The sequence below is a fragment of the Mus caroli genome, unplaced genomic scaffold (genome assembly GCF_978045245.1).
Source record: "Mus caroli unplaced genomic scaffold, Mus_caroli_1 scaffold_6, whole genome shotgun sequence".
In the NCBI taxonomy this organism is placed as follows: domain Eukaryota; kingdom Metazoa; phylum Chordata; class Mammalia; order Rodentia; family Muridae; genus Mus; species Mus caroli.
The window spans coordinates 25038394-25056441 of record NW_028227261.1 but is presented as its reverse complement, the minus strand read 5'-3'; the positions used below and the strand labels follow the sequence as shown (position 1 = coordinate 25056441).

Sequence of the window (18048 nt, the reverse complement as noted above, 5' to 3'; positions counted from 1 at the left end):
TTTCCATCACCCACCATGTCAGGTGGTTCCAGGTGCAGGGGACCTGACGCCCTCTTCTGGAAAGCTTAGGCATCCACACGTACATGGCATGCCCTCACACAAATACAGAAGCTAAATAAAAGAAAGTTAAAAGCCAGCCTGGGCAGTACAGGGAGCCTGTAACAAAAGAAGGAAAAAGGAAAAGGAACCTCAGAAATTCTGAGCTTGGCCCAAGCCCATCCTAGACAAGTGATCTTCCACTAAACTACAGCCATAATACATATACACATATAGGTACATACATACACACCACATACATACATGTACACATACACACACACACACATGCACACATATACATACATATATATACAAACTCACACCAATACACCTACATATACACACATGTACACGCATATACAAAATACATATATACACACATTCATATGCGTACACACATATATACCACATGCATATAGACATATACATACACTATACCTACACACACATATACACATACAGATGCCGCTATAAGCGCACACAAATAAACACATATACACACATACATGCATACACACATATATACACACCCCTACACACTTACACCTATACACACATGCACACACACACACCTATACCCACCTACACACATTTAATGGTTTGAAATGACCTTTGTCAAATGTGTGAGACATGGCGCACACGTGGAAGACAAGGCACAACTCTCAGGAGCTGGTGCTTGAGGCCTCTTCTGTTTCTGCAGTTACACTCTAGTCAGCACGGGAGCGTCCTCCTTGGCACAAGGAATGCTGGGATTGCAGATGTGCCATTGTGTTTGGCCTTTTGTGTGTTCAGGGTTTAGAGCTCAGGTCGGCAGGCTTGCCCCTCATGTGCTCTACCCAATGACCATTAAACAACTGAGCACATAGGACTGGAGGGATGGCTCAGGGTTAAGAAGGCATGTTGCTCTTGCTGATCACCTGAGTTAGCATTACAGAATGGATACAGGCATGGCCAGGGGACAACTGCCTATAACACATCTAGGGGACCCTGGCTCTATGTAGCCCTGGCTGTCCTGGAACTCACTCTGTAGACCAGGCTGGCCTCAAACTCAAAAATCGGCCTGCCTCTACCTCTGAAGAAGTATTTAAAAAGTATAGCAAAGTAAAAACAAAATTCGAGGCTTTTGGGCCCAGGCTTGGGAGTGTAGCCTTTGTGGCTTAGTGCTCCAGGTACTGGTCATAAAACAGATAGCGACATTCCTCCACCTACCCGCTTCCTGGGTTCAATTCAAAGAATGGCACCCTGACCATTACTGGAACCTGCAATGCAAATGTGCTATCTTTAGGGGCTCTTAGATTGTTAGGGGCTCTTAGAAACTGTCTTGAGAGATAACCTGACACTTGTGACTTTATACTTCCTTGTGACTCTTAACTGGTATTTTTGGTATTTTCCAACAATGCCCTCCCCACCTCCATGAATTGTGGTTTCTTCCTTTAAATACCCCCTTACTCAGCTACTCAGGGCGCCATGGTCCTCTACCCCTGCGTGGTGTATGACCATGGGCCCAAGAACGCTCTCGAATAAAAATCCTCTTGCAGTTGCAGCAAGATCGTTTCTTGTGGGTGATTTTGGGGTGTCGCCTCTCTTGAGTCAGAACGTGAGGGAGTCCTCACGTTGTGGGTCTTTCATTTGGTGCATTGGCCGGGAAACGCGACCACCCCTCACACCGGAGAACCGACTTGGAGGTATGGGAATCCCCTTTTGTGTGTGTGCCGGCCGGTGTCTCTGTTTTGAGTGTCTGTTTTCTGAAACGAACATTGGAACATGTGCTTGTTGTGTTGGGTTGTTTGTGTCTTGTCCTATGTTTCTGAAGCATGGCGAAGTCTGAGTTCGGATCCATCTGAGTTTATTGAATTTGTGTCTTGGTTTTCGGGTTGCGAGATCGTGGGTTCGAGTCCCACCTTGTGCCTTGGTTTTACACCTGGCAGAGTGAGGAACAAGTGTGCTTCTCTGGTTTTGGTCGTCTAGGTAGAAATGGATGCTGGTGTTTGTAGACGATGGGGTGATGGGGTCTGAAATGCGCGCGCGGTCGGTATTTGCAGCTGTCCTTTTGGGCCGTAAGGACCGGAGGACTGTGGTCGGCAGACGTGCTAGGAGGACCACAGGCTGTGGCCCCGGGGGGACGCCCTGGGAGGTAAGGAGAGCCAGGGACGCCTGGCCGTCTCCGGATCGGTCAGAGGGACCGAGTTCTGTTGAAGCGGAAGCTTCCCCCTCCAAAATCGTCTAATTCTTTGCCTGCTTGTAGAGGACAAGAAAGGGTCAAATGTGTCTGGATCTGTTGGTTTCTGTTTTATGTGTTTTTGTGTATGTGTTTAGAGCTATGTGAAAATCTAGAAAAGCAAAGGTAATTCTCATAGGTGCTTTATACCCTGACTAGAGATAGTTTACACCTGAGATGTGAGAGAATGGGTTTTGAGAAAAGCAGTACTCTCCGACTATCTGGGGATAATTTGGTAAAAAATAAAATAAAATAAACAGTATTAATTGGTCTTTGGAGCCCTGCACCTGTAGTTAGGAATCTAGTGTGGCTAGAGAAGTCCTGCTAGGAGCTGATTATAAATGCTGCTCTTATAGGGACCAGCAGCTTCTCAAGTTCTACAAAAATCTCTGTGCTTGTGATAATTAGATTCATCAGGTGACAAGGTGCTCCTCTCTTGAAATTACAGCTAGAAAAATTAAGAATTTTGTTTGGTTTAAATGAGCAAATGTATGCGGCCATTTCATTTTTGTTTCTAAATAGTTTCAAAAGTATAAATATGTTTTATATGTCTTGGTTATAGATTAGTGGCTCATAAGTTATTAGTTATGATTAAAAATTTGTAACATTGGTAACAAAAAGTTGACTTAAAACTGGTAACTCTGGGTTAGAGTAATTTAGAACTACAACATGCAGCATAAGACAATCCATGGGAACAGGTCTCTAAAGATACGCCTAAATTGAGTAATATTCTATGTAATTCTTATCCTAGAAACCTGATTTGTAATAGATATATTGGCGGCTACACCTTCTTGTGTTTGTGTGCAGGAACGGACAGCCAAACTTTGTAGCAAGTAATGTTTTTAGAGTTCATTTAAAAAAAAAATAGATTGTTTAAAATTTGGTTTTGCTTCTCAAAATTGTGGTTGTATGAAGCCTCCTGACTGGCCTAGTCCACAACCTTCCCCTTATCCACAGCCTCAACCCTAGCTGCTGAGGGAACCCTAAACCCCTAGGGGTGTCAAGAGGCTGACCGCTGCGGGTACATGGAACTGCAGAGCACAGAGTCCAGGCGGACTCTGGTGGACCCGCCCAAACTTTAACCCTTCAGTACTGGTCATTTTCCTCTGTTGGTATTTATAACTGAAAAACTAACCACCCCCTTTCTCAGGATCCCCAATGCCTCACAGGGTTGGTAGAGTTCCTTATGTTTTCTCATCAGCCTACTTGAGATGATTGTCAACAGCTGTTGCAGATGCTCTTAACAACCGAAGAGCAAGAGAGAATTCTGTTAGAGGCTAGAAAAATGGCCCGGAAGCCAACGGCGGTCTACACAGCTACAAAATGAGATCTACATGGGATTCCTTTTGACTCGCCCCAGTTGCGACTGCGACATGGCTGAAGGTAAGGAGAGCTTGAAAATCTAACGCCAGGCTCTGGTCTCCAAGGTGCCTCGAGACAGGCCCACTAATTTGGCTAAGGTAAGAGGTAATGCAGGGGCCGATCGAACCTCCCTCAATGTTCCTTGAAAGGCTTATGGAAGCCTTCAGGCAGTTCACTCCCTTTGATCTTACCTAGGAAGCCCAGAAGGCCTCAGTGGCCTGGCCGGCCTTCATAAGGCAGTTGGCTCCCGATATCAGAAAGAAACTTCAGAGATTAGAAGGTGTATTATGAGAGGGAGACAGTTATGTGATTAGTGAAAGAGGCAGAGAAAGTGTGTGTGAGAGAGAGAGAGGCGGGAGGCAGAAGAAAGAGAAAACAGGAGGGATCTTAGACAAGAGAGAAATTTGATAGGAGAGAAAGAAAAAGACAGGATCTAGACAGGAAACCTGGGCAACTGAAGACCGAGCCTCAGCTAAAAAGACTCAGCTGTGTCAGACTGAAGTTACTTACTTGAGATACACCCTTCGAGACGGGAAGTAGTGGCTAACTACGCCAAGGCAAGTAAGAAAATTCTTGGGTACTTGCTGGCTTCTACAGACTCTAGACACCTGGGTTGGCGACCTTAGCTTCCCATTGTACCTCCTAACCAAGGAAGGGGAAGTGTTTGTGTGGATCCCAGATCACCTGAAAGCCTTTAGAGAAATAAAACAGGCCCTACTGATGGCCAGCCTTTGTCTGACCTAACCAAGCCTTTCACTCTTTATGTGGAAGAGAGATCAGGGGTCACCAGAGGAGTCCTTTCTCAGACTTTGGGACTTTGAAAAAGGCCAGTGGCTTACCTATCCAAGAAGTTACACGCTGTTGCCAGCGGGTGATTTTCTTGCCTGAAAGCTATTGCTGCCATAATCTGCTTGTCAAGGATGCTGATAAGCTCACTCTGGGACAGTAACTAGCTGTAATGGCATCCCACGCTCTTGAAAGCATTATCCAAAAGCCCCCTGACTGATGGATGACTACCAACGCTCCTGTGACACATCAGAACTTTTTGTTGACTGAACGAGTGACCTTCGCTTTGTTCCACCTGCTGTCCCACTGCATGAGACTGCACCTACTCATCACTGTGCTGAGAAACTGGTACTTGAAATGATCTGAATGATCAGATCAGCCTTGGCCTGAGGGTTCGAGCTGGTACACTGATGACAGTAGCCTCGAGGTTAAAGGTAAGCAGAAGGCGGGGACAGCAGTATGGTGGTGGACAGAAAGCAAGTGATCTAGGCCAGCAGCCTCCCTGAAGGGACGTCGGCCCAGAAAGCTGAACTTGTGACTTTGAGACAAGGTCCATAAATGGCAAAAGAAAAGTCTACACTGACAGCAGGTATGCTTTTGCCACTGTACGGAGCAATATACAGACAAAGAGGGCTGTTGACATCTGCAGAGAAAGACCTAAGATGCTGTGGCTAAAGAAAATCAGATAGCAGATCTAACTGCCAAACAGGTGACTCAAGGAGCAATGATCCTGGCAGTCAAGGAGCCTAAAGATTATTATGACATCAGAGAGACCAGCTTTAGATACACCCCTGAGCACTATCAAGTTATGGACAGTATTTGACTCGCCTGGGGGCCAAGAAATTAAAAGGTGTGGTTAGGTCCTTTGACTGCTATGTTATAGGACTCTCTGACTTGACAGAAGAAATAGCCAAAAGCTGCAAGGCCTGTGCTATGATGAGGTAGAATTTACAGAAATTAAGCCAGCTAGATATTGCAACAAGTACTTGTTAGTGTTTATAGACACCGTTTCAAGATAGATAGAAGCTTTTCCTACCAGGACTAAAGATCCTAAAAGAAATCTTCCCAAGGTAATGGACCTGCCTTTGTTGCCCAGGTAAATCAGGGACTGGCCAAGATATTAGAGATTAGTTAAAAGTTACATTGTACATGCAGGCCCCAAAGCTCAGGACAGATAGAGAGAATAAATAGAACCATTAAGAGACCCTTACCAAATTGACAGCGGAGACTGGCGCTAATGATTGGATAGCTCTCCTACCCTTTGCTCTTCAGAGTTAGAAACACCCCTGGACAGTTTAGACTGACCCCCTTATAAATTATTCTACAGGGGGCCCCCTCCACTGGTAAAAATAGCCTCTGTACATAGTGCTGACATGCTGCTTTCCCAGCCTTTGTTCTCTAGGCTCAAGGTGCTCCAGTGAGTGAGACAGCGAGTGAAAAAGCAGCTCCAGAAGGCCTGCTCCAGAAGACCTGCTAGACGTCTCCACGCAGAAAACCTTGAGACTCGGGTGGAAAGGCCCTTATCTTGTACTCTTGACCACCCTACTATCTACCTTTATGAGACCCCTTTTGATTTTGCTTCTGCTTTTAATTATAGGTCCATGTGTGTTAAATAGGCAAGTCACCTTTATTAAAACAAGAATTAATGCAGTGTGGCTTTTAGTTTTGAGATAACAGTACCATGCCCTAAAGGATCAACTATGTCAGGGAGAAGATAGTGTCTAGTTCTAAGATTAGAACTATTAACTAGAAGAAGTGGGGAATGAAGAAGTATTTAAAAAGTATAGCAAAGTAAAAACAAAATTCGAGGCTTTTGGGCCCAGGCTTGGGAGTGTAGCCTTTGTGGCTTAGTGCTCCAGGTACTGGTCATAAAACAGATAGCGACATTCCTCCACCTACCCGCTTCCTGGGTTCAATTCAAAGAATGGCACCCTGACCATTACTGGAACCTGCAATGCAAATGTGCTATCTTTAGGGGCTCTTAGATTGTTAGGGGCTCTTAGAAACTGTCTTGAGAGATAACCTGACACTTGTGACTTTATACTTCCTTGTGACTCTTAACTGGTATTTTTGGTATTTTCCAACAATGCCCTCCCCACCTCCATGAATTGTGGTTTCTTCCTTTAAATACCCCCTTACTCAGCTACTCAGGGCGCCATGGTCCTCTACCCCTGCGTGGTGTATGACCATGGGCCCGAGAACGCTCTCGAATAAAAATCCTCTTGCAGTTGCAGCAAGATCGTTTCTTGTGGGTGATTTTGGGGTGTCGCCTCTCCTGAGTCAGAACGTGAGGGAGTCCTCACGTTGTGGGTCTTTCACCTCCTAAGTGCTGGGATTAAAGGTTTGCACCACCACTGCCCAGTGATGCTGTTTTCTCAAACCCCAGTTTAGGGAGATAGCCATCTCTGACAAAATTAAGCTTGCTTAATTTGACCAAAAATTGTTTAATCATTTCTACTCTTCTACAGTGGGATTAACAGTTGAGCCTCTCATTCCACCATCACGCAGGTATTTATTTATGAATACAATACCACTATCTTCAGACACACCAGAAAAGGACATCAGATCCTATTATAGATGGTTGTGAGCCACCATGTGGTTGCTGGGAATTGAACTCAGGACCTCTGGAAGAGCAGTCGGTGCTCTTAACCGCTGAGCCAGCTCTCCAGTCCCCTTCCATGAGGTTTCTTAAAAGGCACAATGATCATGGAGACAATCTGTGATCCTACAGGAAAATTTTCATTTCTTTTATTTCATTTTTATGAAGCAGGGTTTCATCATGTAGCCTTGGCTAGCCTGGAATTTGCAATGCAGACCAGGCTGGACTCGAACTCACAGAGATCCTCCTGCTTCTGAGTGCTGAAATTAAATTGCTATACTTGGCTATTTTCTTTTTTAAAAGAAAGACTTATATTATTTATTTCAAGTATATGAGTACACTGTAGCTGTCTTCAGACACACCAGAAGAGGGCATCAGATCCCATTACAGATGGTTGTGAGCCACCATGTGGTTGCTGGGAACTGAACTCAGGACCTCTGGAAGTGCAGAAAACTAGCAGTTTGGCGGGAAAAGGGGGCTAGCGAGCGGCGGAAGTGATGTAGGGTCGCATGCGACGGAGATGGGGTGTGTGTGAAGAATGCTTGAGGATAGCCCCGGAAGTATAGTTTTGATTGGTTGTTTTCTTGAGTACTGTGGGAGCAGAAATTTGCCCTCAGTAAAGATGGCCGCGCAGGCTTCCATTCCTTCTTTGGGCCGTGTGTTTTTCTTAAGCTTGGCCTTGATACCGGAAAAAAAAAATAAAAAAGAGGGGACTCGTGAGTTCTGATTGGCTGAAGGTAGATGTGTCCTGAGCGCTGATTGGCTGTCCCTTCGCGGGAAGGAGTTTGTGGCGCCAGTGCAAAGTAGGCAGAACGCTGCCACGCCGGAGCCGCACAGAGTTCCCAAGTGTTCTTGGTTTTCGTGTCCGAGCTTCTTGGGCCGCTCTCTCAGGAGAACTGCGACCAGGATGTGGAATAGTAATGGCGGGCGTGGGGAGAGTCACGCGAGGGTGTCGGGAGTGGGCGAGTCTGGCGCAGGAAGGCCGGGAGGGAGCGAGAGGCCCGAGGCGGGCTCGGCGGCGTTCGCGGGGTGGCAGGGGGATTGTCGCGGCTGGGGCGGTGGGGACAGCGGTCGCCAGGTATAGAGATGGGGAGCGCAGCGCAGACTCTGACGACTGTCGTTCCCCGCAGGCGGATTCGAAAGCTTCAGCAGCTCCACCTATGGCGGAGCAGGCGGCTACACGCAGTCTCCCGGTGGCTTCGGGTCGCCCACACCGTCGCAGGCGGAGAAGAAATCAGTACGTAGACTGACGGCTCCGTTCTCATTTGTGTCCTGGCCGGGAGGGAATGTGTTTTCGTGCGGGAGGGTGACACACCCCAAGGTGTCAGAAGCTGTCCGTTACCTACCTTGTCTTTTGTATGGTCAAGTGGGGACAGGGTTATTTTATCATTATTATTATCATTATTTTATTGTTTGGCAAGCGTGCAGTGGTTGGCTCGGCCTCCATTTTCCTGGCCCTACCACTCGAAAGTATGCTTTAGTAGAGTTTAATGTCGCTGTCCCCAGGGCACAGCTGGGACTACTAAAATCCCTGAAGAACAAGAGTCCGCTGCGTTCAGAACAGGTTTGGGGTTATTTCCTGTTGGTAACTGATAGGAAGGACCCTCTAAGCCTTAATCTGCTGGGCTTTTTCTGCCTCGTACATATTCATTGTATGACCAAGTGTTTTGGAGGTGTTTGTAGCTCTGGCTGGCCTGGAACTCAGAGATCCACCTGCCTGTACACTGTAGCTGTCCTCAGACACACCAGAAGAGGACATCAGGTCCCATTACAGATCGTTGTGAGCCACCGTATGGTTGCTGGGAATTGAACTCAGGACCTCTTGGAAGAGCAGTCAGTGCTCTTAACCGCTGAGCCATCTCTCCAGCCCCAAAAGATCCTTCCTTAAAAAGCAAACTACATTGCTCGTAGGTGGCCTGAGAGGCGAGTGTCTTCACTAGATGCTCCTCTGCCCACTCCATCTGACTCTCCCGTTAAGATGCCCAAAGATGAGCAGCTTGGCGAAACTCTCGCCAGGTTTTCTGCAGAGACTGCCATCTGGTTGCCAGAATATCTCCTAAAAGAAGCTATACGTCTAACTTCTTCCATTTTATCAAGAAACCTGGAGCATCTTCTTAGTCCTTTTTCTGCTTGTCATTCCTCAAGCCTTTTCTTTTTATTATATGTAAGTACACTGTAGCTATCTTCAGACACCTCGGACGAGGGCATCAGCTCTCATTACAGATGGTTGTGAGCCACCATGTGGTTGCTGGGACTTGAACTCGGGACCTTTGGAAGACCAGTCAGTGCTCTTAACCACTGAGCCATCTCTCCAGCCCCCAGCCTTTTCACAACACTCTGTTGTCTCCATGGTGTCCTGAACACTGCTCTTGCTATTGTCTGGGATGTGCTCTTTCTACCCCTACCTCTCTGAGATAGTTGTTTTCTTGTTGTTGTTTTGTTTTGTGTGTCTCTGTGTGTGTATCCTTGGCTGTCCTGGAACTCACTCTGTAGACCAGGCTGGCCTTGAACTCAGAAGTCCACCTTCCTCTGCCTCCTGGGTGCTGAGATTAAAACCATTTGCCACCACTGCCTAGCCCTGGGATGTCAGGCTATCCTATGTTGTCCTGACTCTAGTCTGACCTTTTCTTTGTGAACCCACAATAAACATATATTCACCTGGAGGTCTAGCATCAGATCCCTGTGGGCTTGAATTCAAAAGTGTGGCATTCGCCGTGTATAGTCGCACACTCTGAATCCTAGCACGTAGGAGGGGGAGGAAGATGAATCAAATGTTAACTTCTGGCCTTGTTTTCAGTCTCTTTTTAAAGTAAGGAGAACTTGGTTTTGAAATCCCAGGAGTGTGGTATATTCAAAGTGCTTGGCGCATGGAAACATTAAATGAGTGATTGTTACTCTCTTGGGTTGACTGTGTGTACTTTTTCTTTTCAGAGAGTCCGAGCCCAGCATATTGTGCCCTGTACCATATCCCAGCTGCTTTCTGCTACTCTGACTGATGAAGTGTTCAGAATTGGAGATGTTGAGATTTCACAGGTCTGTAAGATTTTGCGGAAGAACCGTTTAGAGATAGGAAATGAGGGGTGGGAAGATGTCTGTGCAAGCCTGAGGCCCAGTATCAGATCCGTATGCATGTGCAAGGCCAGGCTCGCTTCCCCTGGGTCCTGTAACCACAAAGCTCAGAGATGGGAGGGTCCTAGGGCCTTGCTGGCTCCAGGTTCAGTGAGACTCTGTCTCAAGGGAATAAAAGCAATAGTGCTAGACCTGGACAGCCAATGTCCTCCAATGTGCTCATCTGTCTGCTCATTTGTGCATATCCTTCACTCATATGCAAAGAAAAAGGAGTAAGACTTGCTTAATCGAAAAGTATGTAGCTAGTGACGTGCTCTGTGGGTGAAAGTGCTTGGGCCTTTTGCACAGCCTGATGACCTGAGTTCAGTCTCCACATTCTACATTAGAAAAAGAACTAGTTCCCTAAAAATATCCTCTGACCCCTGGACCATGGCACACATACACACAATGGTAAAATAACAATATTTTTGTGGAAAGTATTTTTTGTTTGTTTGTTTTTATTTATTTATTTTGGTTTTTTTTGTTTGTTTGTTTGTTTTTCGAGACAGGATTTCTCTGTATAGCCCTAGCTGTCCTGGAACTCACTTTGTAGACCAGGCTGACCTCGAACTCAGAAATCCGCCTGCCTCTGCCTCCCAAGTGCTGGGATCAAAGGCGTGCGCCACCACCGCCCGGCGGAAAGTACTTTTTAAAGCTGGGCAGTGGTGGCTGACACCTTTAACCCCACCAATGCGAGGCAGAGGCAAGTGGACCTCTGAGTTCAAGGCCAGCCTGAGCTACATAGTTCCAGGACAGCCCGGCCTGCTCAGTGAAACCGTATCTCTAAATAAACCAACAAACAAAAAGTATTTTTAAAAAAGAGTATGAAGGTATTCTTCCCTTAACAGAAGCCTCTGTTACTTGCAGGAGTTGTGTCTCAGTTTTCCTTAATGAATATGTTCTGTTCAGATAAATAAAAGTAGGTAAGTTTTAGACTGAACATGGCAGCTCACACCTATAATCTTGGCACTCAGGAGGCAGGCAGGAGAATTAATTACCACAAGTATGAGGCCAGTCCGGCCCATGAAACAAAAAAAGTTTATAAATTATTTGTGTGTATATGTGCATCTTGCTTTGATTGCCAGGGAAGTCAGACTGTGTTTGTTTCTTTCTCTATCCTAGGTCACTATTGTGGGGATAATCAGACATGCGGAGAAGGCTCCAACCAACATTGTTTACAAGATAGACGATATGACGGCTGCGCCCATGGATGTTCGTCAGTGGGTTGACACGGATGTGAGTGTCTTCTCTTGGGTCGAGGTGGGGTGACTTTGGGGCTTTGGATGTTGAGCTCTTTCAGTTTTAGCCTGTTACAGGTTTCTCTGTATAAACATTCATAAGCAAGATACCGAGGGTAAAACCCATAAAGCGAGAGCTTAACTGATTTGACCACAAAAAAATGTAAAACCGCCTAAAATACTGTGTAGGAGAGTAGAAAGTAAATTCTCTCTGGGCCGGGCGTGGTGGTGCATGCCTTTAATCCCAGCACTCGGGAGGCAGAGGCAGGTGGATTTCTGAGTTCGAGGCCAGCCTGGTCTACAAAGTGAGTGCCAGGACAGCCAGGGCTACACAGAGAAACCCTGTCTCGAAAAACCAAAAAAAAAAAAAACAGTTTTTCTCTTGGTCACTGCTATCCCCGGTACCTAGAATGGTGCCCATCCCACAGTGGGCCTTGGATAGATACTGTTTAAATGGACGGGAAGCTTACTGGGACAAATTCAGTCACTTTAATAAGAAGCTCTGCAAAGTGAAAAACAAGAGGCTTCACCTTAGAGAAATGGACAAGGCCCGGGCAGTGGTGGCGCACTCCTGTGATCCCAGCATTTGGGAGGCAGAGGCAGGCGGGTTTCTGAGTTCGAGGCCAGCCTGGTCTACAGAGTGAGTTCCAGGACAGCCAGGAACCAAGGATGTGTACCAAGATTTAGTTTAAGGGTTTTGACAAGGTATGCTGGAGGAATAACTCAGCAGTTAAGAACATTGGTTGCAAGCAGGTCGTGGTGGCGCACGCCTTTCATCCTAGCACTCTGGAGGCAGAGGCAGGCGGATTTCTGAGTTCGAGGCCAGCCTGGTCTACAAAGTGAGTTCCAGGACAGCCAGGGCTATACAGAGAAACCCTGTCTCGAAAAAACCAAAAAAAAAAAGAACATTGGTTGCTCTTCCAGAGAATTCCCAGTATCCACACGGCAGCTCACAGCTATCTGTATGTAACTCCAGTTTTAGTGGATTCGACATCCTCTTCTGGCCTCCATTGGCACCAAGAACACACCTAGCACACTCCTATACCTTTAACACATTAAATTAATGTGCAAAGAAGTATTGACCAGGGACTAATAAGATGGCTCAGCTGGTGAACTTTTTTTTCTTTTTAAAGATTTATTTACTTATATATATGAGAACTCTGTAGCTGTACAGATGGTTGTGAGTCATTATGTGGTTGCTGAGAATTGAACTCAGGACCTCTGCTTGCTCCGGCCCTGCTCCAGCCCTGCTTGCTCTGACCCAAAGATTTATTTATATATATATATATATATATATATATATATATATATGTATGTAAGTACACTTTAGCTGTCTTCAGACACACCAGAAGAGGGCATCAGATCTCATTACAAATAGTTGTGAGCCACCACGTGGTTGCTGGGATTTGAACTCAGGACCTTCGGAAGAGCAGTCAATGTTCTTACCCGCTGAGCCATCTCTCCAGCCCTCAGCTGGTAAACTTAATGATCGTCTATGTGATAGGAGGAAACCAACTCCCCACATGTCTTCTGACCTCCACTCACTCACCGAGGGGCACAGGCACAAAATGCAGGGGGAATGACTAAATACTGTTGACCAGCCTGGTGTGCTTGGATCATGTGTGGTATACTGGCAATCGGGAAGCTAATTCAGAAGGATTTTGCCGTAAGTTCTAGACCATTCTGAGTTACATAGTTCCAAGACACGTAGATTGCATTTAGAAGACCCTCTATCTGTCTCTCTCTTGTTTGTCTCTCTCACACCTTAAGGGAAGACCAAAAAAAAAAAAAAAAAAACCAGTAACAAAATTACAGGCAGTTCTATCTCTGGCACCAAATAAGTTGCATGTGACCCTTACAGGGTTGTAATCCAGTACTTGGTAGATAGAAACAGGAAGAAGTCCAAAGTCATCCTTGGCTGTATATTAAGTTTGAAGATAAGCCTGCGTTATATGAGACCCTATCAAAAAATTAAAAGTAAAGAAAAAAAACCAGTGATGTGTTTCTATTTTATCTGTCAGGATGCCAGTGGTGAGAATGCTGTGGTTCCTCCTGAAACATACGTGAAAGTCGCTGGTCACCTCAGGTCTTTCCAGGTAAAGTCAAAGAAAATGGTAGCTTCAGAGCTGGGGAGACGGTGGAGATGAAGAGTGAGGTTCACCAGACTTGTTAGCACAGACTTGTAACCTCGGCATGCCGATGCAGAGAGAGGTGGAGCCGCCCCTGAAGCTCACAGGCACACTGCCTTGACACACACACATTGGTGAACAAGAAGAGAACCTGTCTCGTGACGTGTGGTGGTGGTGGTGTGCCCCCTTAACCACAGCACGAGGGAGGCAGGGGTAGGCAGATAATCTGTGAGTTCAAAGCCAGCCTAGTCTATAGAGTGAATTGTAAGATAGAGCAAATTGCACGACTGCTGGTCGTGCAATTTAAACAAGTTCTCTCTGGAAAAACAAAATATAATAAAAAAAATTTCTGAATTTATGTCTTCATAAGAAGAATGGGTAATTATCCTTAATAATCAAGTCTGCATATTAAATGAGAAGATATTTTGTTCTCTTCATTGAGAGGAAGTATCTAGGTTCTATCTTAAAATAGACATTAAAGCCATGTGTGATGCACATAGGTGTTTTCCTTTATCCCCAGGACACAGAGGCAGATAAATATCTGAGTTTGAGCACACTCTAGTCCACATAGTGAGTTCCAAACAACCAGGGCTACATAGTGAGACCCTGTCTCAGAAAGGCTGATCAGTTCTGGGTCAGCCTGTGTACAAGGTATGCTACAGGATAGCTAAGGACAGTGAAACCTTGCCTCACAAAACAAAACTTAGTAGAGCTAAGAGATTGCCCACTGGGTAGCTAACACGTGCCATGCAAATATCAGGGACCTGAGTTATTGAGTTCTAATCCTCAGGAGCTGTGTAAAAGCCAGGTGACTCTCCAGAGCCTCTGTAATGCATCCTGAGGACTTGGGAGGCAGTCAGGAGAATCTCTAGAGCTTTGGGGCTACCTAGTTGGTTGGGTGTATATACTAGAAAGACAACCTGTTTGAGGTGGGAAGTGAGAGCCAACACACCAAGTCTACCCTCTTGACGTCCCTTGTATACAGTGGTACATGTGCCCACATTCACATTTTTAAGTCTAACAGGCGTTTGGCCCCAAAAGTCACTTGAATATGTTTGTCTTTTACTTATATTTTCCTCTTACTTATAATAGAACAAAAAGAGCTTGGTGGCCTTTAAGATCATTCCTCTGGAAGACATGAATGAGTTCACCGCACACATCCTGGAAGTGGTCAATTCACACATGATGCTCAGCAAGTCCAACAGCCAGGTGAGCAGCTGCAACCAGCTCCTCCCTTTCTGGGAAACCAAACTTAACATTTATAGTTCCGTGTCTGTGTGTGGTGTGCGAGGGATCCCCTGCAGGTAGGGCTACAAGCTGTGTGCCACCTGCAGCCAAACTCAGGAAGAGCTCAAAAAGCTCCCACTGCCGAGCCATCTTCAGCCATCACGTGGTCCTCAGCACATTTTCTCCCTGAGCTTCGCCACCGTCCTTTAGTCTAAGTGAAACACTCATGTTCTCAGAGTTTCCAGTTGTCTCTCACCCAGTACCAAGATAGCTGACCAAAAGTTTCAAAGCCAAACAGCATTTTGCGTCCAACCTGTACGCCATAAAAACATCTCAACAACAGACATCTAATGGGTGTTTGACTGGACGGTCTAATAGGATAGAGTTTCTCCTCAGTGTGGTCACACTGTGTTAAACCTCACAGGCCGTGTGACCTTGTCATTCAGTACAGTGGGTACAAGACTTAGAGGGTGTCCTGTTCATCAGCACTGCAGAGAGTAGGGCTTCTGAGAAGGTGCAGTGGGAGTGAGTGGGAGCCAGAGAAGCCTGGAGGGCCCACTGGGGAGCAGTGGGCAGCATTGTCTGCTGCTAAGAGGTCAGATGTTGTGGCGACCAAAACGCTGGAGCAGCCAGGGACTTGAGACGTTGGTAGAACTCAATTCAGAGGAGGATTTGAGATAATCCAGCTAGTGGTAGGCAGAGAAGGAGTGACCTAAAAGGGTGAAGCATCTGTGCCTCTCTCGGTCTTATCCATAGTGGGCAAGCCTTCTGCCAGGGATCTGTACCCACAGGCAAACCTGGGCCCTTTTCTCTCCCAACGGGGTTTCACGATAATAAATGCTCACTTGAGGGAGCCCCAGGGAAACCACTGTAGCTGGCATGTGAAGTCGTAGTGCCAGAGCCTCCTTTCCGGGACAGGGAATGCCTGCCTTGGGGTTATTTAACGTTCCTTAGGAGGTTTCAGTGTTAGCGCGTTCCTATATAAAGCATTACTAGGGAAACAGATTAAATTGTTTGCTACTGTCTATTAGTAAGTTAGGTGAAGTAGGGTTGATGTGGTGGCTTTTCTAATGTTCTGATCTTGTTCTTAATTCAGGCCTCTGCAGGGAGACCATCTATCAGCAACCCAGGAATGAGTGAGCCCGGAAACTTCAGTGGGAATAACTTCATGCCAGCAAATGGCCTCACTGTGGTCCAAAACCAGGTAAGCTGCCTACTTACCCCTGCAGAGCACAGGCAGTCTGATAGTTTGTTTCTTCCCAAGTGATGGAAGGTTATCTTGCAGCCTGCTTCACACCAACACCCCCTCCTTTTTAACTTGTGTGTGCTTGCCTGCTTGTACAGATGGATATGTGTGTGTCCACAATGCCCGATACCAGTAGAGGATAGAGAGGGTGGAAGCCCAGGGTCTCCTGAGCCATCTTTCCAGCTCCTCGTTGTTTATGAAGTGACGGGTTTACGTAATAAGCTGATGCACAGTAGCTAGTTGCTAAAGTCTTTTTACTTTGAACTGTCAGGTGCTGAATTTGATCAAGGCTTGCCCAAGACCTGAAGGACTGAACTTCCAGGACCTCAGGAGCCAGCTCCAGCATATGCCTGTGCCCTCAATCAAGTGAGTGGCCTTGGATCTGTCCACAACCTTCTGCTGGTGGGGAGTGGGAAAGGTGAAGCCGGCCGGATCTGGGCTTGCTGGTTCTCATCTGTCATCTCAGCACTTGAAAGATAGAAGCAGGAGGATTGGGAGTTCAGAGCCAACCTGGGCTGCCTAAGACTCACACAGGAAAGTCAGCTGCTGGGAAGAAAATAGAAAAGCACTCAGGTGGCGCTGTTGCACCACTTGCTCATTTGTTGGGACCTGAAGGCATCAGGCAGCCCTTCTTACTCCAGACTCCTGATTCCATTGCAGTGAACTGAGATGGGGGGGGGTGTGTGTGTGTGTGGGGGGGTGTTCAAGGCCAGCCAAGTTTACATAGCGAGTTCCAGGACAGCTCTGACTACATAGAGACCAAGACCCTGTCTCAAAACAGGCAAACCCATTTAGTAACTGTAGGCCAAGATAGAATAAATGCCCAGGCCAGTTCCCCATTCTATGCTGTGAAATGTGGTAGATAATGCCCATCTCAAAGTCATTGTGGTGAGGTAGCTACACTGTAAATTCTGGCTCTTACTAGACGTCTTCCTATCTCTGAGGACCTAAGGATTTGGAGGAGTCACTTTCTGGCTTACCTTTCCCTTCCTGCCACTCTACTGCCCATGGGCAAAGCAAAAGGCATCTCAGTGTGTGATTCTGGGGCCTGAATCCAGGGAAGGGAGCTGTAAGACCCCTGTGCACATCTCAGGTGCAAACTGACTGTAGCTTCAGGATCTTACGTCAACTTAGATTGGCATTCTAAGTGAAGCCCTGTTTTATTTTGGAATTTGAGTCCGGGATCCAAGGCAGCCCTGGTAGCTCTGGTCTGCATGGATAACTCAACCCTTGGGTTGTATCGACATTTCTCTGCAAGAGACTTCCATGAACAAAGTGACTGAGGAATTCACAGCTAAGAGAAGTACACAAACAAGTGATGTTTGCTTACTTAGCTATGTTCAATAGGCGCTGGTTTTAATGTGGGGATTCCCCCTCCCTCTTTTTTCCTTTCAGGCAAGCAGTGGATTTTCTGTGCAACGAGGGCCACATTTACTCTACTGTGGACGACGATCACTTTAAGTCTACAGATGCAGAGTGATTGGTGTCTCCTGGGTACCTGGACTCTGTCCAGCTGGGCCTGTGTTCATCTGTCGGCCCCAGCTCTGCGGGCTTTGGCCAGAGGCTTCTAGGACAGAACTTTGCTGTAGAAGGTCTCACTCCGCTGAAGTCCTTTTGGAACTTAGCGCTCTCTGTTTTGTTGCTTGTTGTTTAGAGGTTCGTTCAGAGGGAGAAAGACAGTTGAGAAGGAAGTAAGCCAGGACTGGATTTCGTGCAAGAAATGCCGATAAGCTAGTCAGGACTCCAGGATGGGCGGTTGGAATTGAAAGAGGAACACTGCCAAGATGTCGGCAGAGCTCCAACTTGCTTGGGAGCTTCTGTTCTCAAAGGCTTCCTGTTGAGGACGAGCACTGCTAGGGCCAAGGGCCAAAGAAGAACCTGCCACCCTCTGCCAGTTTGTGCCACCCTCTGGGTCTGCGGGGTTACTTTCGGAATTGCACTTTCCTTCCCTTGTCTTGCCCGCCGTGGGAAGGAGGTTTAAGTGAGCCTGGGGTTCTGACCTGGAGGCCTCGTGCGGCTGAGAGAAAGAAATGTTATTGCGTGGTTTGTAATATAAATGTTCATATGTTTGATAAAACAGTTCGATTGTAATAGCT

General features: G+C 46.6%; 1 protein-coding gene across 1 annotated transcript; it reads left to right on the top strand.

Moving 5' to 3' along the window:
- Positions 1-7622: 7622 nt before the first annotated feature.
- Positions 7623-18048, top strand: Rpa2 (replication protein A2). Its single transcript, XM_021160191.3, has 9 exons — positions 7623-7921; positions 8135-8241; positions 9936-10037; positions 11235-11348; positions 13372-13446; positions 14572-14688; positions 15803-15910; positions 16224-16318; positions 17348-18048. The coding sequence occupies exons 1-9, from the start codon at positions 7912-7914 to the stop codon at positions 17430-17432; spliced, it is 813 nt and encodes a 270-aa protein (XP_021015850.1). The 5' UTR covers positions 7623-7911; the 3' UTR covers positions 17433-18048.